The sequence below is a fragment of the Sminthopsis crassicaudata genome, chromosome 2 (genome assembly GCF_048593235.1).
Source record: "Sminthopsis crassicaudata isolate SCR6 chromosome 2, ASM4859323v1, whole genome shotgun sequence".
Lineage (NCBI taxonomy): Eukaryota > Metazoa > Chordata > Mammalia > Dasyuromorphia > Dasyuridae > Sminthopsis > Sminthopsis crassicaudata.
In genome coordinates, this window is record NC_133618.1 from 531,308,872 (window position 1) to 531,332,698 (window position 23,827).

Sequence of the window (23,827 nt, forward strand, 5' to 3'; positions counted from 1 at the left end):
AGCTAACAGGGAACCACTTCTTGAGTAAATGATTCAAACCAATCCTTTTAGTGTATTAACTTCACAGTATAAAGAACACATTGACATAAGAGATTGGGAGGATATGGGGGAAGCATAGAGTCAAGAGTTGAAGATAATTGAAGTTATGAAATTTCTATGACTGGAAGTATGGTGATCTAGCGATTAGCCCAGTGCCTGTGGCATATAGTTTGCCATTTGATAAATGCCTAACTGGTACCCTCTACAGAAGTTGGAATTTTTTAAGAGAAATGGATTATCTTTGGGACATCCAAGCAGAGAAGCCCAGCAGATGCTTGGGGATTAAAAGATTGGAGTTTAGGTCAGATATGAGTTAAGACATATATATTTGAGTTATCTGCCTAGAGATGATAATTAACCAATTAAACTGAGATGAGCAACAATTAGAAAAGGGTCAGAACAAAGTTTTAGTACACTCATGGCAAAGGGGCTTAAACAGATGATGAAGCAAAGAACCCTGAAAAAGAATGAGCAAACAGGATTCACTAAGAGAAGTCTCATTAAAAACTCAGATGAGAGAATATTTAGGAGTGATCAATAATATCAAGGACAAGAATGAAATTTTATAGTTTATATGCCTTTAAATACAAGCTAAATTTTAGTTCTTTGTATTGATGTTCAATGATCTTGATAAAAATTTGTAATAAAAGCTCAAGGCTACATACAAATCACTGGTCTTTGTGAAATCCTTTTTCTCAAAATCAGTTAATAGCAAGATGCCTATGCCAACTATTTACTTAACATCTAAAGTGACCAAATTTCAAGCATTTTAGGATTTTATAAATATTAAAACACTTAAGGAGTTGCTAGGATAGGAAAAAGTTGGGAAGACCTGTATGAAATAATGCAAAGTGAATTGAAGGTAATCAGCACAAAAAATTTATACTGCAAGGATAATTAACTTTGTAGTACTTAAGAACTCTGATCAACCAGCATTTAAAAAGACTCACGATGAAATATGCTATCTATACCTCTAGATAACTGATTCAAGTGGGCAAACTAAAGTTTTGTTTTTTTTTTTTTTTTTTGCCAATACAAGAAATTTGTTTTGTGTAACTATGTATCTATGCATTTTGCTTTTTACTTTCTCAATAGATGAAGGACAAGAAGGAATTCAGAACCAAAAATAAAACTGAATTATTTCATAAGGAACCATCCACAAGTTCTTGGTTTATAGAAAAACTGGACTTAAAGCCAATACCAGGGCTGGTGCAGGGTAGCCTTCTACAGTATAACCAAATATAAGAAAATATGTGCATCTGGAAGCAACAACTAGGAGAGGGAGGGAATGAAGAGTAGAGAGAGTACTAAGAGGGGGTACTGTGGAAGGAGTCATGTGGTCAGGGTAAACTGGCAGCAGTTAAAGACTACTTAAGAAAATATTATGGAGGTCAAAAGTATCAACCAAAATTGTATTTTAAGATTGGGGGCAAATGATCTTGTGATGAAAAAAGCCATCTACATCCAGAGGACAGACTATGAGAACTAAGTATAGATTACAATAGAGCATTTTCACTCTTTTTGTTGTTTGCTTTCATTTTATCTTCTTTCTCATTTTCTTTTTCCTTTTTGATCTGATTCCCCTCCCCACCCCCCATCTGTGGTCTTTATTTATTTAAAAAAATTTTTAAAGCTTTTTTTTCAAAACATATGCACAGATAATTTAATATTGACCCTTGTGTAGCCTTGTGTCCATATCTAATTATGTGTGTGTGTGTGTGTAAAATTTAACATGTTTAACATATATTTGATATATATTGGATTACCATCTAGGGGAGGGAGGGAATGGGTTGAAAAGGGGAAAATTTGGAACACTAGGTTTTGTAAGGGTCAATGCTGACAAATTATCCATGCATCTCTTTTGAAAACAAAAAGCTTTAATAAAGAAAAGAAAAAAAAAAATGGAGGCAAGGTTGGTTAAATGCTACAGGTCAAGAGAGGCAACTGACAGGTTCAGGAATCAAGATTTAAAGAGTTTTTGTTTCATTTCTGTCAATAGATCTGCATGATTTTAAATTATTTATCTATAAAAGGATTAGAAATCATACATTAGAAAAAAGGTGCCAAGTACATCAACTATTTACTTAACATCTAAAGTGACCAAATTTCAAGCATTTTAGGATTTTATAAATATTAAAACACTTAAGAGATCACTATTGTCCTACTATGCAGGAGTGGCTAGAATAGAAAAAGTTGGGAAGACCTGTATGAAATAATGCAAAGTAAAATGAAGAAAAATGTATACAATAATATTGCAAGAACAATTAACTTAGTATTTAAGTACTTAAGTGTATAACCTTCTTTTAAAATACAAATGGATAAAGGATGGGAAAACTTGTAACATTTTATGTGGAATACAGAAGCAGAGTTGACCGAACTCTAAATGACATTTTCCTCCACATTAAAATGTGATTTCAAATGTGGATTATAATGCTAGTGCTAAAAGGAGCACAATTATTGAGGATACTTAATTCTACTTTGGACTGAGTTAAGTTGACATCAGATATGTTATCTTTCTGTAACTAAGATTTCTTTCTTCTTGGGTAAGGCTCAGCTCAAGAGTTGAACAGATAAGCCCAAGTCCTAAAATGACAAATTAGGTCTGTAAGTGAACATCAATAATAATCTTGATTTTGACTATATAACATCACAGGATACTGTGATGTTGACCTAAAGTGGAAACACAAAGACTCAAACAATTCTAGGTGTGAATTTTTATTATTATTATTATTTTTTTTTTACCAAAGGTAGCAATGCCTCCCTAGATATAAAATCCAAGTGGATTCACTGATTTCCAGCTTGGATTTCTTCCACATCTCAACAAAGTTGGGAACATGGAAAACGATTGTGAGAGAGTTATTTATCCATCAGAAAATAGTTTCCTGGTTGATTATCCAGACACAAACTTATTGGTACAATTTGGCAAAAGTTCCATTCACAGCTCAAGGCCTCATTATGCTTACTATATATTCCCACACAAACCCAAATACATTCATTGTGTAATTAAAAATGTTCAACACTTAAGCAACTATACAGAATATGAAGGTTTATTTCAAAAAGGAATATTTTTACCAGGATACACAGATGCACTTAATGTAACAGTACCTTCTGCAAAAATAGGTTACATAATACTCAGAAATGCAAGAAACAATTTTATTTTCTACAAATTAGACAGCAGATGTTTTTCTTAGCTTGTATAACCTCCAAAATGGAAGTCATAAATATGTATCTTGTGACAAAATAACTAATGCTAAAGTCTGACACCACAGAGCTAATGCTGGGAACTCAAATGACTATTACACAGTTGCAAACTACTCTTCATATTCACACAGTGTTAAAACAAAATGGTTTCCATTCCAATATTCTTTGCTTCCTGAATAGGACTCTAGTGCTGCAAGGAAAAAAATGTTCAAAAGATACACAAAACTATTTAAAATTAAAACATAACTATTAAAATATCTTCTCAAATTGAGGAAAGCAATCATGTTTTTAAAAAAGAAAGAAAAGAAGGAAAAAGGAGTTTGATCAAACTCCTAGATAAGTCATCTGTCCTTTGACTTGTCTGTTTACAAGTTTACAAGAGATTTCAATAAATTATCTTGAAACCATTTCAAGCAGCCGATTTCAGAATCTTCTTGGAGGCCCGCCCTTAAATGGCTTAAATCCGGAACCACTTCCTCTTTGCATAGAATTGCCTGTGATCTGCACAATTCTATTAATTGGTGATGAGTTACTGGAAACAAATTTTTAAAAGAGTGTTAAAATCATCTTAGGAAAAAAAATTTTTGAGAGAATATTCACAATGCATATATATTCAGAAATCAATCAAGTACCTAACACTGGAATCAAAAAATAGAGAACTAATGTGATACTTGGACCAAGTTAAATAGGCTGAGGAAAATATACATTTAAAAATTAACATAAGGCAGTATATATTTGCTAAAATTAGTGGGACTAGTATTTAAAAATAAGTATGATAAATGGTTGTGAAACAGATGTATTTTGTTTTACATGTTTAGTAAAAGATATTGTCATGAGAACTGGATCCTAAAAGATGGGGGAAGATTTAGGTAGAAAAAAGAACATGAGCAAAAAACTTAAAAGGTAAAACTTAGCATGGTGCATTTATAAGACCTTAAATATGCTAGGCTAGAGTGATTAAAGAATTCTGTTGTTTAAACAGAAAACAAAGTGGGTGAGCTAAGTTTAAGCTCATTATTTTTATTCCCTCTCTCTCTTTTGCTGAGGCACTTGGGGTTTAGTGACTTGCCCAAGGTCATATAGTTAGGAAGTATTAAAGCGTCTGGGGCCACATTTGAACTCAGGTCCTCCTGACTTCAGGGCTGGTGCTCTATCCACTGTGCCACCTAGCTGCCCCTTAAAGCTCATTATTTAAGCCTTAAAAAAACTTAAGGCCAGATCCAAAAGAAAAAGTGAATGCATTCTTGTACTACATTGAGAAGAATGACCTCTAGGAATAGCAAAGTGATAATCTTACTGTACTCTTTATGTGAATTATTGTATTCTGCACTACACATTAAGTATGATATTGATAAATTGTACACTCTTCATAGGAAGGCAACCAAAATGGTTTTCTTACAGGATTAGTTGAAGGAAAAATTTGTCTAAAGAAAAGAAGACTAGAGGGACTGTGAGATAGATAATTCTGTCAAATATTGGAAAGTCATTGGTTCAGAGAAGGGAGTTCTCTTGCTTTGTCTGGCTTCAAAGAACAGGACCAAAAGCAACCAGGGGAAGCTGCAATGTGACAAAATATTTCTAACAATTACAACTGTCCAAAAATGGAATGAAATACCAAGAGAATCCAGAGCTCTTCAAGCAGAAACAGGATGATTATTTCTCTAAGAAGGTATAGCAAGCATTCTTTGGGTATACAGGCTGGACTGGAAGGGCTCTAAGGTCCTTTCCAACTCTCATATTCTGTGTGTGATTACTCAACTTCTGGATTTGGCAACTAACTCACTATATGTTACTAGGGGCTATATATTTTCTCTCTCTGGTTCTTAGCTTTCTCTGTTGTGAAATAGAAAGACTAGACTCAATAAGTGGTTCCTGTCCAAGTAAAGAAATGTTATAAGGGATCCACAAACACAATGACAATTTGATAAACAAAGTAACTCGCTGAAAAAAATAACATATCCTGTTTATGTAACATTTGCAAAAGTAGCTAGGAGACAGTGTTTAATAAAATATAGATTCATGTAAAGTGGGAAAAAAAAAATCCTTAAATGCCAGGTTGGGGACTTTAGATGGTGATAGGGGAGGTGGGAACCGGACTTATATTCTTCTCCACCCTTGGCAATTAGGGTTAAGTGACTTGCCCAGGGTCACACCGTTAGGAAGTATTGAGTATCTGAGGTCACATCTGAACTCAAGTCCTCCTGACTCCAGGATTGGTACTCTATCCACTACACGACCTTGCTGCCTCTTGGACCTATAATTTCACCAGTAGATTTGGTTTTAAAAACATTGTGACAGTGAGGTATTCAGAGATTAGATTCAAGTGATTGTTTCATAGTATGAAAAGAAAAGATTTGAAAATATTTCAAGAGGTTATTATTAACAATATTGAACCAAATCAAGTAAGATGAAGTTTAATAAGTATAAATATAAAACTTTTGGTTCAAAAAAACAACCTTACAAATACAAAACAGGGTAAGTGAGCCTAAAAAGCAGTTCATTTTTTAAAATAGGGAGATGTAGTGTATTAAAAGCTCCTTAAGTCACCAATGAGCCATGGCAGTAAAGAAAGCAAATACAATGTTAGGCTGCATTAAGATTTACTATGTTCATGATCAAGAAGGTGACAGCCTTGATGTACATTAGTCAGGTAGTATCTGAAGTACAGTTTCCAAGTCTGGACATTACATTTTAAGAGGGACACTAAAGATTGACCAAAAGAACTAAGATGTGCCTGAAGAAGATATAACATGTAAGGGATTACGATTTGTATTTGGCCCAAGTAGACAACATGAGGGAGCAATGAGAAAAATTTCAGAAGCACAAATCCAGATTCGATGTAAAACAAAACAAAACAACAAAAAAAACTTCCTAACACTTAAAAAATTTTCACATGGGACAAAGGAAGACTATATTCTTCCTGTCTTCCAGCAAAAATTGGATTAAATAAATACCTAATTTGGAAATACAATTTGGAGCACCCAACCTTTGAAGTCCCTTCCATTTCCAAGATTCTATGAGATTCTATGAATATGGGAATATAACTAAGTGTCTGGTATAAGGACTACATTGATTTCATTGGAATAGGAAGTTCTCTATATAAGAAACTTCCTCTATCAATGCAGGTTGGCACCTTTGCAGCAACTTCTAAAATTAAGTAATTGTCAAAAACACAGAGTTTATGTGACTTGATTAGGGGCATATAGCTAGTATGTATCAAGAAATGGAATGTGAAACCAAAAGTATTCCTAGCTCTATTATCACATTGAATTACACATAATTTGTAATGACAATCACCTAAGATCTGATCAACATGTTGCTTCTTGATGTGTTCTAGGAATTTCTGGAATGGTAAAATGTGGGGCTCCTACTTTTTTATCCTATTGAGAAGGAACAGTAAATTAAAAATCTAGAGCATGTGGTTTCTCATCCATGGATAAATATTCATTCTCCAAAGTGAAAGTAAATAGAAGTATTTGCTTAAATAAATAAAAGTCATGACAACTTCTGATGGGAATAAACAATAATCCATGAAGGAAAAAATTGTACCATTATTTTATTTTTTAAAATCTTTCTCCAAAAGGGAGCTAGCAGAAGCATACTGTACATAGTGCTCATAGTATTTGATGAAAGAAAAAAGCACAAAAAAGCATTAAAAAGTTATTTTACCTTGTATGCTGGGGTATCATGCCTGCTCCTCCCCGGCCATCACCCATTCTTCTTGTGTCATGATATCCACTGCCTTGAGAACTTGGACCATGCCATTCTTTTCTTGGTCCACTTGTTTCACGCCCATGGCGCTCAACCACATGTCGATCTTCAGAATAATGCTGTAAAAGTGTATGTTAAAGAAATATTATGCTAGTGTTTCAACTTAGTTGCTATGAAGAATTTTTTTTAAACTGTCCACTTTTCCTATCTAAAGCACTAAGTTCGGGGATGAGGATGGAGCGGGACAGAAATATGCAATATGCATTTTAAAATAGGCTTCATATTCTCATTCCTAATATAGCTAGCAGACATAAAATGGCAATGATTCATGTATAACCTATATCAAATTGCTTGCCAACTTAAGGGAGAGAAGAGGAAATGGAGGAAGAGAATTCTGAACTCAAAATTTTAAAAAATGAGTGTTAAATCAATGTTAAACTGTAATTATAAAAAAAAAAAAAAAATCAATAAAATTAAGACACAAGTGATTCAGAATGTTGCTTGCATGAAGATCTCAAAAACCCTCAATAACCAAACAGATATCCCAAGGGGAACAGAATGTGGTATAAAATTAGAGGCTGCAGTCCTAAGATCAAGCAGGTCTGAGTCTATATTTAACTTACTTGGGATGTCTGACATGCTGGATGCAGCATTTGTATTTTTCTGGGATATGACAGCCTTAACAATTAAGTATCTGCCCTTAAATCCACTCTGAGATTTTCTAATTTTTCAAGGTATGTTAATCTATCAGCACTAAAAAACACTAAAAAAGCAAAAACAAAAAACTCATCTTTAAAAGTTTCAAGCTATGGGCCCCATCAATTTAACACAATTCCTCTAAGTGAGAGAATACTCAAAGGATTTCTCTAATAGCAGTATCCTCTGAGAACTTGAATATAACAAACATTTCCTTATAGGTAGAAATACGTTTAGAAAAAATACAAGATAGGCAATAAATACAACTAATGTCATTAACTAATTTCACAGAAGAAATAATGGAGGATAATTCACTTTTGGAGGACATTACAAAAAGTGAATAAATAAAATACAATGGAGCAGGGCTTTGTAGTAGAATTTGATTTAAATAACCACAGTTAAATAATGCTGGCTATAGCAATGTTAAATAGGGTCATGTCCATAATTCAAGAGCAATCTTAAAAAAAAAAAAAAAAAAAAAAAAAAAAAAATCACAACAAATTTAGAAACACTTACCTGTCCACCACTTCCTCTTTCTCCTAATACTCCTCTTTCTCCCTCTCTACTGCCATAACCAGAAGCACTGCTTCGATTCCCTGGGGGAGCACCTCTAACATTGTGTCCAGAAACTTCTCTTCCAGATCTCTCTGGTCTTTCGCCCCTTAAAGAAAAACTTGTAATCAGGATCTTAGTCATCAAAAGTCCAAAAGCAAGAGCTAATTCGGTTAAGAGAAGCAAGGCTAGGTAAATTAATTAGAAAATAATTAGTGGAATACCTTGTGTCCCGTTTTTCAGTGTTCATGCCACCTTCATTCTTCCAACTAGTTTGCCTAGGAGGATTTGGACCACCCTCTCTTGGGTGTCTACCATGTGTTATATCAGGCCTGTCATGAATGATCACTGTCCTCCTCTCATCTCTATCTCCTCGCACTTCTCGTCTATCAGTGTCTCTAAGTTCATTTCTTGGTGGTGGTGGCTCATTTCTTCTGGAATCACTGAAATTTTTAGGGTACCTTTCAAACCCTGGATCTTCTCTTCGTGCAGTTGGACGTGTTTTTTTCCCTTCACCTTGACTAACAAAGCGTTCCCGCCTGTTGACAATTTAAAAAACATTAACTTTAACTTAAACATCTCAATTTTTCTTCCACAGACAAAAAAATTCCCAGAAACATTCTCTAAGTTTTCTCCCCCACCCCCAACCCAAGATAACTGTTACCTCTTCCCAATTCTTTATCTAACTTACATGCTTTTCTTTTAAGATTAGCTTAAGACTAAAGCCATTAGTGTTAATAAATAATATTAACATAATAATCCATTTCCACTCAAACCAATCGAAATGAACTTTTTGGGCAGTTCTCAACACTCAAGAGAATTGAAATATACATTACTCAACAATCTTTTCTGTTGTGTTACACTTCACAGAAATGTTAGTCTCCATACACACAGGTCACCATCCCTCTGCCTCCCCAAAAAGAGGGGAAAAAACTACTTAAGTGTAACTGCCATTCACTTTTTAACAGCATAAAAATGATAGCCATCATACCATCACTTGTTATATCAATAAAAGCTATTTCTAAATATGAAATAGTGTGTTAAAATTTTTAATCAAATACTAACATACACTATTGTAAATTTTGTTTTAGTATATTAGTATTTGATTAAAAATTTTAACATACTATTGTAAATTTCGTTTTAGTGTTAAAATTTTTAATCAAATACTAACATACTAAAACAAAATTTACTGAACAGTGAAATTCATATATCAAAAAATTAAGACAAAGAAAACCTTTGTAGTCTTTTGTTGTAAACCTACCTTTCAAAAGATGAAGATTGTACAGCTGTACCCTCAGGAAATCGGGCCCTTTCTCTGTGATCAAAGTCATTAAATCTGTTCTGTTGCCGATTGTACTCAGATCCATGACTAAATCGTGCATCTGTATCTAGAGACAGTTTTTTAGTCTCATTCCAGTAAGGATCATCCCGTCTTGGGGGGAGGAGAGAAGGGTAGAGAAAGAAGAATGTTGGATTAAAAATTCATTTTTAAATGAAGAGTAAACAAAACAAAACAAAACAAAAAAAAAAAAAAGAAACACAAATCTGACAGTTCACAGGATTTTCAATGTCTACCAAATATGAAACATTCTTTATGTTCTCTACAAATAATTTATTCACTTAAAACAATAATGTCTTTAGCTATGAAATATGGGCTCTCTGTAGCTAACAGTATTCAAAAACCTTCTAGTTCTTCATTTGAAAGATTACTTAATCAACTAATTCTCTCCATTATAAGAGCACTTTTTTTTTTTTTTTTAACTATCCATTTTTCTTTAGTAGGTTAAAATATGCAGTGTAATATGCAACACTGGGAAAAATAAATATATGGATTTTTCTTGCAAAACAAAAATAAGTTTTGCATAGAATAAGCAAGTAATGGGGCAGCATGCACCAAGTAGTATGATTAAGTCACTCTCAGGAAAGTTATGTTATTTTGCAACATATATTCCAAAAGAACAATGAACATTCTATTCTATCCTGGTCTACTTACTACTTTTCTAAATTATGGCATAATGGGGAAAAAACACCCTCAACATTAACAGTAAGCAAAAGAAAGTGAGGAATTACCTATGATCTACATCACGTGGACGTTTCAAAGAATTCCTTTTTTCTTGCTCATAACGAAGCTGCTGTTGTTGCCTTCGCAGTTCTTCTCGTTCTCGTGCAATACGTTCAGCTTCTTTACGACGTTCCTTAAAAAAGGATGACAAAAAAAGAAAGTGGAACTAAGCACAATTTCATAAAAAGAAAACTGGAGTATGAGTTCAAGAGATCTGAATTCTAATTTCAGTTTCATCACTAATTTATTAAGTGTATGGTTTGGGGAAAATCCCTTTAAAACAGGGGAATCTTCATTTGGCTAACATGAAAGCAGCTAAATGTAATCTAAGTAATGACAGAGTTGTAGTATGGAAGAAACTTTTCTCATCTTCCAAGCCTTAAGATGCTGTGATCATTACTGCCTAATTTTATTAAGATATAAATTTAAATGTTTATTAGACAACATATATACAACTTATAAGTTGTATTGCAATTCTATCCTCAGTACTATAATCATGGCTATTATTGGGTTATCTGGATATGTTGCTATAGAGGGCTATCAACTAATGCTTTGCCAAATTATAAAGGTTATTTTATTTTCATTGAAATTATATTTAGTATTAAACATTCAGTAGCTGAACTGAAATTTTAACAGACTTACTATAAGAAAAATAATTGTATTATAGGTCAAATTATTAGTTACCAAATATGAAAAGCTTTACTGAATGCACCTGTTCAATTCGAATGCGTTCCCTTTCCAAGCGTTCGCGCTCCATTCTCTCTCTCTCTAGTTTTTGCCTTTCAATTTCTAGCCGCTCTCTTTCTCTTTGTAAGCGCTCCCGTTCCTCCCGTTCACGAATCATTCTAATGCGTTCCCGCTCTCGACGCTCTCTTTCTGCAATCTCTCTTCGTCTAACAAAAATCAGTATTTGAAAATACTTAAGTTACACTAACATTTTGTGAAAGAATCTTTTGTGAATCTTATTTTATTTGGTATTCAAAATTTATTTTTAAATGCCGGTATTTTTTTAGTACAACTGAAAAAAAGGACTAAGAAAAAAAACCATAAACAAAAACAAAAACAAACAAAAAAAAGCACACCACAAACCATTTTTGATATAACATCTCTCATAATTGTGTACATGATACCTATTTTAAAGGGATCAAAAATAAACAATTTGTTTCCAGGGAAAAGAAAGACAACTTAAGTGAGTTTTCCAGTAACTATCCCTCATTTAGGACCAAATATATAGTTTTGAGTTCATAATCACAAAATTGCCTGTTTATGTCCTCTGGGTTATCAATTGGGAAATAACTTATATTCTTATAATTTAACTCTTTACCTGAAGATTAATCTTAGCCATCTTTGTTTTATTTGTACAAATACCTTTTAATTTAATATAATCAAATCTATACCCTATTTCTGCCAGAAAGCTTTTCAAGCTTTCCCAACAATTTTTAACAAACAGTATATTCTTATCCCCAAAACTTAAATTTTTATATTTGTCAAATAAAAGATCATTATAATTATTTACTACAATGTTTTCTATGTCAACTCTGTTGCACTGATCCAACTTCTTAGCAGTACCAGATAATTTTGGTTAATTATTGACTTAAGATCTGATAATGCAAAACTTTACTCTTTTACAGTTTTTCCCTCATTAATTCCATTCATGTACTGTAACTTTTGTTCTTCCAAAATGAATCTTAATATTTTTTCCTATTTCAAATAATATTTTTAAAAAATAATTTAACTGGATAAAACTAAGTAGATTAGGTTGGGGAGAAATTTTTATTGTCTATTCATGAATAATTAATATTTCTTAAATTATTTAACTCTTCACTTTATTTGTATATCTAAAAAGTTGTTTTATAATTAATGTTCCTGGATTTGTTTTGGCAGGTATATTTACCAGATATTTTAAGCAGTCTACAATTATTTTAAATGGGGTTATCTCTTCTTGAAGAGTTTTGTTGTGATATATAGAAATGTTGATGATTTATGTGGGTTTATTTCTTATGCTGCTACTTTACTAAAATTTTTTCTACTAACTTTTTAGCTAAAACTCTAGGACTTTCCAAGTTTATCACCATATCATTTGTGAAGAGAGTTTAATTTGGCCTATTCTGATCTGTTCAATTTCTTTCTTCTTTTACTACTATTGCTAACATTTCTAAGAAAATACTTTATACTACTGATGAAAAGAGACACTCTTGTTTCACTCCTGATATTACTTGGGAAAGTTTCCATTACATGGAATACTTGCTAATGGTTTTAGGTAGACATTCTTATTATAAAGAAAAATCCATTTATATCTATGCATTAGTGTTCATAAGAAGAATGAGTGTTGTATTTTGTCAAAAATACAAAATAAAGTTAATCCCATGACATTTTAAATAGTCAAACAGTATTTCAGCTTCTGGCTTGAGATTAAAATATCTTAACATTACTTTTCTTCTTTAACTATGTGATTATTAAGATGTTCATTCTTTTTCTTAATCTGGCTATCAATAACAATGGGGCAAAAAAAAAAAATGTAGGAATACATCCTCAATTTCATCATTTTTAAAATCAAAAGATTGTATTAATTCACAGATAATTTTCATATGCTTATATTCATAAGGCTTCATAATTTTCACTACAGGGAGCCATGAAACAATATTGCATCATAGAAAAAAACTGGTCCTCAAAATTTGCTAATCTGTATAAAAAAAAAAAAAACTTGACTAGATAAATCATGATTTTCTCCAGCTCTAAATCCTCTCAACTTCTATTTCTATCGCAAAGTACAGAACATTTTATCCTTACCTTCTAAGTTCTACTGCTCGTCGTATTCTTTCTAGGCGTACTAGATGTTCTCGCATCCTCTGTTCCTTCATTTTTTCAAAAGGCAGTATATCTTTGCGACTTCTGTAGTCTTTATCCTTCTTTTTATCTTGACTAGCTCTCTCCCTGTTCCTTGCCACCTGGGTGATTAGACAAAATTTGCTAAGTTATACTATTAGATGGTAAAAGGATTGCTAGAAAAAGATAGTTTCTATTTCCTTGATGTTTGGCCTATTCAGAATAGTACAATCAAAGTATTTTAAAATTCAAAACTACAGAATGCTGGTAAACTATTAATACCAGAAAAGTTGGTAAAATAGATTTTTTCATTTAGACTTACTTTATCATATCTCCCCCTTCTTGAGGATCTAGAGTGATCTCCTTTTGTTTGATCTAATATTACCATATGACCTGGGCTCTTTGCACCTAATGAAAAAAAGTAGAAAAAGCAAGTTAAGTATGAATTACTCAAAATTAGAACACATTCAATTGTTTTATTCAGATAAAAAAATAGAAAAATTTCAAAAAACAATTCACAGGGTGGAGGGTACGATTATCTTACATAACTAATCTGTACATATACAGAATTATTGAAAAGAATACAAAATATAAGCACTTTTTAAAAATACAGGTTGAGATTATGGCAAATGCCTTAAAAACAGAATGCTCAACCCTCTATACCCACTTTCTACACTTGATGTGTCATTTCATAAATATAAATAATTTCTGTTATGAAAAATCTCCACCAACACCAGCAAAATCGAGTTTAACTTAAAATCTTAAAGTGAGGTGCCTTAGGGACCAAAAGAACAAACAACTACCATTTAGTCATAAAACCATTTGTGTCAAAAAGCAAATCCTCAAAACCTAGGCTTCCAAATGATTATGTCTCCCTCACCCACTACATCAGGCTCCATGTTAACTTAGAAAAATACAAATTAATACTACGTAGGTTATATGGTATTTTTGTTATTTTGTTAAACATTTCTCAATTACATTTTAATCAGCAATATTTTGGAGTTTTATAAGCAGTAAAACCAGGCCTTGAGTTTGGCATTTTTGCACTACAACATGTTGTCTCCTTTCCCTTAAACAAACACAAATTAGTTACATAGCAAGAGTCCAAAAGAAAAATATTAGTCTGAAAGATTTTTATATCTTAGATCAGTAATGATTAAGAAAAGAGCAAATATTTGATCATTTTTACCTTACCAACTAGCAACTTTTTAAACATTAAATAAATATTAATCTCAACTTCACTGCTAAATATAAATTAATGTAGAGTGATACATTAGAGAGAACAGATGGAAAAATAAAGGTATATTGCATACTTATTCGCTTCTTTTCTTCGCTTTTTTTAATTGACTCTGAAGTTGGGCCACTTGATCCATTATCACCCTTCTCATCTTTACCTTCTGCTTTCTTAGTATCCTTACTATCTTTTTTGTCAGATTTTTCTGATTTTTTTTCTTCTTTTTTGGTAGAAGCTTGAGTCCTAGTTAAAACCCCCATAAAAGAAAAACCATGTAGTAAGAAATATTTCACTATACTACCAGAAATTTTGCGTGATTTAATAATACTAGATAAGTAAATTCTTACTTGCTAGTTTTATCACTTGTTGTAGATTTTTTATCTCCAGTACTTCTTCCTGAACTTGATTTTTCATCACTTTCTTTCTTTAATTCTTTCTTAGAAGGATCACCTTTTACCTAAAAAGTAAAAAACAAAACAAAACAAAAAAAAAAAACAGACTACAACAACATGCCAAAAATTTAAAATCAAGGAAATCTATCTCTGAAATTAATTATTATTTATTAATTTACAGCATAAAGCAAAGCTTACTTTCTCAACAGAAATCTGCTGTCCATGAAGTTCAGTACGATGAAGGTGTGCAATACATCTAGCTACCTCAGTACTTGAAGACATAGTTACAATACCATAACATTTTGCTCCAGGACTTCGGGCATTTGTAACCACTTTTGCACTGAGTACCTAAGAAAAACAGGTTAACTATTACAAAGTGTTAGAAAATCATTTTAGAGATAAATACATATCTAGAACATAATATCCCTTTCACATCTGAAAAAGAAAGTTTCACTCTCTATTATTTTCAATAACACTCAAATCATTCTATACAGTCACTTATACAATTGATTAAAATTAGTTTATTTAAATTACTTTAATGGGAACTGACACACAGGATTATGAGCATAGTTTATTTTTATGTGTGTGTATAAAAGTATTTTTAAAAGGAAAGAAAGCATGCTTAATCAGCCATCTCCTGATTACAAAACAAAACAATGAGATCAAATTTTTGATATATTTTGCTATGAGCCTGTGGACATTTTCCAACAATAAAGATTATTCACTCATCCATACCTTCTCATCCTGTCCAACTCTTGCTTATGTCCAAATAAATCCTTAGCAAGAAGTCCTTGCCCAAATTGCTGGGGAGTTTTATTCTTGATCTTGGCTTTGCATGAGAACCTATATATATATAGAACATCTGGGCTGTCCATGGGTAATTCTGCAATCTGGCTACAAGACCAGCCAAACCTTTTTCTAATTTTATTTCTCTTACATTTTATGGCATATATCCTTTGCAAATCCTTTGTTGATCAATATCTAATTTATGCTCACTATGCACCTCTCCATTGCCCTTTGGGAGACCTGCAAATTTATTCTTCAGACATCACATTACTTCATCCTTTGCAGTTACATATCATTATGGGAGAGTACTGGTGTCAAAAAGATGGACCTTTACTTCAAGAGAACGTTCTGGGTCATTTAAAGCACTTCTCCCACATGCAATCCAGCCGTCTTTTCTCCTGCTATTCATTCCAGGGACCAGTTCACTATGCATCTGCGGTGCCTAGCAAAGACATGCAACAATTGATCAGTTCTATAGGCTTGTCCATTTAATTTTACGTCAGGATCTGGATAATAGATACTCTTCATCCACTTGATTTCTTCTGTGAGAATAGTTAAGAATGAATTCTGTTGAGTGATTATGAATCTCATTTAGTAGATTTTGCAATGTTCCAAGGCTTGATGTAATCAGCATGTCATCCACAAACTAAAAGCATCCAGGGGACCCTCAATATCTATAAGAATTCCTCTTCATTTTGAACATCTTCCATGAGAATGGAAAACATTTTCCCTATTTATATTTTTAATTCAGGGAGCCAGATGGTCGAGGCCTTTTCCAATAAAATTATCTTTGTTATGGTTTTCAAAGAACTTAGTATGATTTTAACATACATGCAGAAAGCAACTTGTTCAAAGTGTGCTTTTAAGGTGGTAGCTCCCATTATATTAAATGTATTTTTAAGAGCCAATAAACAATAAGCACAGTGGCTATCTCTCCTATGCTGTTGAGCAAGTTGTATAACCAGGATGTGATATGGTTTAGAAGAGCATTTTGCAAAAGCATGGCTGTTCTCTTCCCATACCTTGATCAAGGATGTCCTTGAAAAATATGTAAATTACTTTCAGACTTTTGTAAGAATAAGAAAACAGACTTATAGGTAAATAGTAGTGCAGTTTTCTTGCTTATTTGTTTCTTTGATGATAATAGTAATTTTTTTCCAAGTGTTTATTATCTTTCCTTCTTTCAGTAGGCTGAAAATAAAATTACTGAAAATCTTTTAGAATTTTTTCCTCCTAAACAAGGATCACCTTTGCATGTATTGTCTCTGGTCCAGACAAATTTGCTATCTTTTTAAAAAATGTATTCTAGCTTAAATTTAGTGACTCATGGTAACTGATGGAGAGAATAATTTTAGTTTAATATATAATCTTGGCAGAATCTTCCTAAAATTGTCCTTTTAAATTTCAGCCTTAAATACTCATGTTCAATTGATTCAATAGGGTCTCAAAGTTTATTAAGCCTAATCTTTTTCAAACTATTTTTACTGTCATCATATAATAAATAAATTTCAGTTATCCCCTTTATAAGAATTTACAAACGAATTTATATATAAAGGCTTGGCCATTAAATGACTTATTTCTTGGCTTGATAAAGAGATAAAATGTTTGTTCACTAAGTTTTCTGAAGTTGTTTTCCTTTCTGTACTAATTTTACATCTGTTAGACTTCACAGGGAAATGTTAAAGAGAGTGTTAGAGTTTAGTTTTTTATCCATTTCTTTTTGGTATCATGCTTTTAAAAAATAGATTGAAGTTGACCAAAATCAATTTCTTCTAATTTGGTACTGATATTGACTTAAAGTCTAATAAACTGATGTTGAATGTTAAACTTGTATACAAACAACTGATGTCACCAACAAGCAGTTATTTCTAGATCTATTAAGATAATCCATTGAAATGATCAGCAGGAAGCTCTCAGGAAAAAAAAAAGAACCTGGAAAGTCCACCATGAACTCAAGCAAGGGAAAATATATTGTATACAGTAATAACAATGCTCTAGGATGACCAGCTATAAATGACCTTGTAATTTTCAGTTGTGGATGACAATCATTCACAATTTCTCTGAAGGACTTATGACGAAAAATTCTATCAAAAGCCAGAGAAGAAACTGAAGCACTCTTTCTCTTTTCAAAAAATTTTTCTTGAGGATTTTTATTTTCAATAGGGTCGAAGATCTATGCTTTCTTTCACAATTTAACTTTTATGAAAATGCTTTGCATAACTTCACATTTGGTTTCTTAACTGTGAATGGGGATAAGGGAAAGAGAACATAGAACTCAAAAATTAGGGAAAAAAGTTACTGTTTTTTAATAGGAAAAAAAGGTTAAATAAAATAATTTTTAAAAATTATTTACTTTACTTTCGTCATAGTATTAGATGCATGCTATGGCCAATGCCCCCACTGACTTCTTTTAAGGATTTATTCATGACATACAATAATGCCATTTGGCATTTTAATTCTAACAATGATCAGTGTTCACTTAGGAATATTACTAAGGAACTGGCAACCCTTGAAAGAAACACAGATAAAACTTTTCCTATCAGGGAACCTAAGGATGTGACTTAAAACTGGATAGGCAATGAGAAATGACTATCAGGAGATCACAGAGATCTAGAGTAGGGAAATAAAAAAAAAAAAAAAAAAAAAAAAAAAGAAAAACTCCAATGATGGGTAATATGTTGGAATGAAAAAGAATGTAATTAACAGGTTAAGTGAATTATTAAGGAATGAGTTTTAGCTAAGTATTTTTAGATGAAACTATCATTTTTCATAGTAATCCTTAGAAATGTTCCTGGGCTCTCTAGCAACCAAATATTAAAATTTAAGTGTTTTTTCCTTGGATGTTAACATATATTTTTTAGACATGCCAGGGAAGTTTTAAACAAAATAAAATTTAAGCCACATTTTTATATTTTGAAAGCCATTGTATTATAAGCACAAAAAATGAAATTGCCTTAACATTACCTGAAAGACAGATCATCTCAAATACTGAAAGTCAAAAATGAGAGCTTATGGGTTTTAAAATTCATAGTATGCAGAAAATTCAAGTAAATTTTAAATAAAAGAAAAAATAGCTATAATTATTAGGAAAAGTTCCTGGAATATTACTAATAGGTATAGACTAACTACAATAGCTATTGGTCCCAAAGTGATTCCTAGTCATATTAATGGATATCCTTGAATATAATTTCTACAATTTCTCCTAGTGATTGTACTTTTAAGGGCCCCCAAGGCAGAGGCAAGAAAAGGAGACAGCAACCTACCAAAAACTTTAAAGTGGGGCTTGTGTTTGTATAGGATATAAATTTCTGGCTACATATATTTCAATTGATTATTAATTCTATGTGACTAGTTTCCAATTTAAGCAATCTCTGCTTTGGAAAAAATATAATTCTCTAGATTTTTTTTTAAAAGGAGTTATAAAACATGTTTTAAATATAAATATTCTTGAAATCTTTTCAATTAATTAAATCCTAAAGTTGCCACTTAGAAAAGATTTGCAAATTCTATCTTAAATTTAGCACAGGAAAAAAAAAAAAAAAAAAAAAAAAAAAAAAAAAAAAAAAAAGGGTCCCCCCCCAAGCTTATAGACTTTAGGGAAATGATAAGCATTTTGAAAAACCTTATTATGCTAGATCACAACTCCTGTCATAATGCATATAATAGTAAACTTGGTTATGAAGACCATACTAAATTTCCCAAGCTCAGTTTTTTTATGAGTTGACAGCCATTTCAATAAGTCACTATGATATAATTACTTAAAACTAGCCAGTATCATTAGGTAATTATTAAGTATTATCCTCCAACAAATTAAAAATAACTTCCAAGCTCACTTAAATCATTAAAACATTACACTGAACACTAACACAAAACAGCTCAATAATTATGTCCAATCATGATCACATGATTTGTAATAGTGCTCTGAAACACATCATCCAACTTTTAACGCTCCTATGTGCAGATTATATATATATATTATACTGTACTGAATGTAAATATATACTAGAAATATGTGCTTAAATTGGTGAAAGAATACCTTTCCATATTTGCCAAAGAGATTCTTCAAATCAGCTGCTTTGGTATTAGAAGAAAGTCCACTAACCCAGAGATTTCTAGTTGAGCTTCCACTGCTGCCACTAGTGCTACTTGTACTTCCTGAAACAGATTTCATATCAAATGCTGAAGTATGGTAACGAAATTTGTGCATGTATGCATAAGAGATATGCAATGTCTTAATTTATAAAAGGCATGATTGGCCACGTGTCTTCAAAACCACAATTTATAAACACAAAAATTCTATTTTGAGGGAGAAGGGAGTGTAGAGGAGAGGTAAGCCACAAAAACAAACAACCTGACAATTTAAAAGTGATGTATTCTCCTATCTTCAGAAGGAAAAAAAAAATAAAACCCTAAGCAATCTTATTATTCCCCAAAAATGGATATAAAATGATAGCCACCTTCCTACTCCAACAACAGGTAAGTAAAAGTGGAATAGGAGGAAGTTGGGTTGTAGGAAAGCAATTATTGACTGCATCTCTCCTGTGAAGACTAAATATGCAGAATGGGAGAGGGATAAAGTGATTTAAGAGATGTTACCAAGTAAATGAGTAATAACAAAATTTGGTTATCAGCTAATCTCCATTACTATTTTGGATAAGAGAAAACAGACATTAATTGAAGAAAAAATGGCTCCGAGGTTTAAGAGAAAGCATCTTTTGGACTGCCGAGTTTGTACGATAGTATGCTATATAATCTTTAGGAAAAAATCCTAAAGAAAGCAAGGTGCCATAGTTGATAAGACTATTAATCCATAGTAGCTTGGAAGACCTGAGTGCAAATCCAGTTTCAGACACTTACTAGCTGTGTGAACCCAAGCAAGTCATTTAACCATTCTGGGCCTCAGTTTCCTGATCTGTAAAACGGGATGAAAATAATAGCACCTACCTCATAGGGTTATCATGAGGATTAAATTGAGATGTTTATTAAACACTTTGTAAAAACTTAAGGTACTATATACAACAATTTACATGGGGATATTTTAATGTCTTTTCTGCATTCAAATAATCATTTACTATAGACTGAATGCCAAGTCTGGAGAAATAGAAAATTTCTATTCAAAGATGATACAAAAAGGGCAATATAACTATCACGAGTCGAGGAACAGCAATGAAAAACACAGCAAAAAACAACAACAACAAAAAACTACTGTCAATAATCAAATTGCTGTGTGTATATATAAACAACGCTCATTTTCAGATTATTAATTTTTGGTGTTAGTTTAATTTTACAACCTAAACAATCTCACAGCCCTTAAATTTTATTTATTTATTTTTTGCTGGGTTTACTTATTAAAAAGGACCATCATAATGAGCGCCAACTATCCTGATATAGATCCAGGCTGGGGCCTCCTGAAATTCTTTTCAAATGGAATCCATAAGCATTAGGTAATATGATTTAATAGCCTTACATTTCAGTAAAAATGTTTTACTCTATTTCTATTTTTTTTTTTGTATAAAACACTCCCATCAAGGAAAAAATTAAAGCATTTTATTCTTTAAAAACAACCCCCCCCCAAGCTTACAAAAAGTGGATTTGATTTTGAGAGTTCTAATGTACTTTAAAGTCTATGAAAGAATAACACAAGGATTGAGAAAATGATAGGGATTACAGAAGAAACTTAGCAGAAATATATCTAAGCATTTTCTAATAATTATGCACTTACATCACTGAGTTACATATGTAAGAATTCCCACTTCCCAATATTCTGAGGCTGACATGCACTGCTTCTAACAATCAAATGCTTTATATATAAGTACTATGTATCTAATAATGTATTCTTTTTAAAATGGGTAAAACAATTAAAAGATGGAGATACTCTGAAAAATGTGCCACACTGCCAATAATATGATTAAAAAGTCATTACCTTTGTCATCCTTAGAAGATGTCTTGCTTTCTTTAGATTCCTTTGAAGAGCTAAAGAAGCAAATCACCAGAAAAAAGTTGAAAAAATTGAACTACTTGCTAGGTATGCATTTAAAACTACTGCTATTGATACAATTAACAATTCCAAAGGGCTGGATTGGGTTATTTGAACAAATGACTCCCTTGGGATTCTTGCACTGATTTTCCCCAAGATGCCTGAAGATCTAGATTTTCTGACAATTCTATTCAGTGGATATATGGCCATCTTCTCCAGATTTCAGGAATGGGACTTGACTTCATTTTGTGTTCTTAGAACTGATAGCTGTTCATTACCATCATCACAAGGATTTTAAAAATAAAACACAAAAAACTTGTCAATTTGAAAAAACAAAAAACAAAAAAAAAAACAAAAAAAACAAAAAAACAAAAAACACAAATAAATGCTGACAATTCGACAATGCAATCAGTAGGACAAACTGTATATACGAAGATCTTGATTTTTTTTTTTTTTTTAAAAAGTAACTTATGACGTTCAAAAAATTATAGGCAGGATCATAAGATACTAATTACTGTACAAGGTTCTTGATGCTACCCCCTTAATGTAGAGTGATCTTATTGAATGCTGGAACTCAGTATCGTAAAGAACTGACATAGAAAAACAAACCTCTTTGCTTGACCAGAGGCCCCAGTAGACGAGGGCCCTTTCTTCAAAGTATCCTTTTCTTTGTCTCCAGATTCTGCTTTCTTAGAACTTTCTCTGGCTTCCTTCTCGACAGCATCACCCTTCACGCCGTCTTCCTTCTTACCATCTTTATGGCTCTCGTTCATCTCATAATCTTTGCTTTCCTTCTCCAGGCTCTGTGCAATGGCATCCTGCCCATCTTTTGGCTTACTTGCTTCAGAATCTGTAATTTTCACATTTTTACCTGTTTCTAGGAGGTCATCACCATCAAAATCCAGAGTGATGGCATCTTCAGCCTGGATTGTGACCGAAATGTTGTCATCCTCAGCTTCTTTCACAGACGTGTTACCTTCCATCTCTTCATGAGCTGTCTGATCAGCCTCAGCTAGGTTCTCTTCTGAAGGAAGAGGTTTAGATACTTCTTGTGTACCATCACCAGAACCTGCTATATCTAAGAGGATTTAACAGGAATAAATATGGCAAAACAAGAAGTTTAAACAATTTCATATTCATAAGCTAGATTAGGACCTAGAAAATACAAATTATTAGAACTGATGGAAGGTAAGAAAAAAAAAACACAAGGGTATTAATACAAACAATCCTTTACCCAGGATCACTCATTCTTCATGAGAAAAAATTAAATTTTCTACATACAAATACCATCAAACAACAATAGTGAGAAAATGGTTCTATCCAGGAGATACCGGTTCTTCACATCTGCTTCTATGTTAATGCCATATCGAAGTATTTCCTCCATGAGAATTTTAAATATACAGATTGACTATTCAATGTTCTAGACATCATAGTTTAGGACTTGTGACCTTCAGGATTATGCAGCATCATGATTCCTTGAAAAAGTTTACAGTCTAAGATAAGGGTCAAAATTGGTCAAAGTATTTCAGGGTCCTGTCTTTTCAGTCTTCCAATTCAGCTGTTGGCTGGTGCAGTCCAGAATCACACACAAAGATGACGTAGAAGACTCTGAAGATGAACTTCTCCAAATATCCAGAGTAAAATGGCTATTTTCTATCTTCCTCCTCCTCCTCACTTCCAGATATTCAACAATGTTCAGTCAGTCCCACAATTATCATGTTCAATGATTTCTTTCTTGCACTCCCCAAAACAAAGAGACTTCATTCAGGTTTATGGTCCCTGGAAAACATTTTCAGTCTGCAGTTTTACTCGATAGCTTCACTATTTTATCAGGCTGCCTTGATTAAAACACTGTTCCATGTCCTTTCTAGTCCAAAGTATGCAGAATCCTTTGCTTTCTATCCAAGAAGTCTTCTGAAACTTCTTGATGACCAGATGTGTAGTAGCATCCTGTGGCGGCTGTACTTGTAGTTTCATCGGATGGTTCTTTTATGCCACTGAAACTCTCAGAAGGCTCTGCATGGAAGTTTCAGGTAAGCTGCTCTTTAAGCAAAGCACACTGCCATTTCCGAGCAGCAACAAATGAAAATCAAGTTTTGATGGTGATCCACTTTCAGGACTAGTTGTAAAATTCAAATACAGTCAACATACTAAGGATCCAGAAGCACTTATGAGTTACTGCAGTATAGCTTATGTGCATCAACTTACCGTCTGCTAGAAATGATTTAAAAAAAATTTTTAATAGGATTAAAATTGGCTTAATGAAATGCACATTTAGTAATATATCCACCACAGTAACTGATATGTACTATTTAGCTTAAAAAAAAAAAATCTTAATTTTAAAAATAAAT

The 23,827-nt window shown here is 32.5% G+C and overlaps 1 protein-coding gene across 2 annotated transcripts in view; it reads right to left on the reverse strand.

Moving 5' to 3' along the window:
• Positions 1-3,070: 3,070 nt before the first annotated feature.
• SLTM (SAFB like transcription modulator) overlaps positions 3,071-23,827 on the reverse strand; it is a 40,487-nt gene continuing 19,730 nt past the window's right edge. Inside the window, exons 7-22 of one of the 2 annotated variants that reach the window (XM_074294638.1) lie at positions 22,086-22,554; positions 21,423-21,472; positions 19,536-19,654; positions 15,834-15,941; positions 14,912-15,061; positions 14,669-14,778; positions 14,401-14,564; positions 13,410-13,495; positions 13,052-13,209; positions 10,974-11,154; positions 10,270-10,394; positions 9,461-9,631; positions 8,424-8,738; positions 8,164-8,308; positions 6,910-7,070; positions 3,071-3,772 (exon numbers count right to left, since the gene is read on the reverse strand). In XM_074294638.1, coding sequence (XP_074150739.1) covers positions 3,664-3,772; positions 6,910-7,070; positions 8,164-8,308; positions 8,424-8,738; positions 9,461-9,631; positions 10,270-10,394; positions 10,974-11,154; positions 13,052-13,209; positions 13,410-13,495; positions 14,401-14,564; positions 14,669-14,778; positions 14,912-15,061; positions 15,834-15,941; positions 19,536-19,654; positions 21,423-21,472; positions 22,086-22,554 — 2,621 coding nt within the window. In that variant the 3' untranslated portion in view covers positions 3,071-3,663. The remainder of the gene's footprint in view (positions 3,773-6,909; positions 7,071-8,163; positions 8,309-8,423; positions 8,739-9,460; positions 9,632-10,269; positions 10,395-10,973; positions 11,155-13,051; positions 13,210-13,409; positions 13,496-14,400; positions 14,565-14,668; positions 14,779-14,911; positions 15,062-15,833; positions 15,942-19,535; positions 19,655-21,422; positions 21,473-22,085; positions 22,555-23,827) is intronic. The other variant, XM_074294639.1, reaches the window with a different exon arrangement.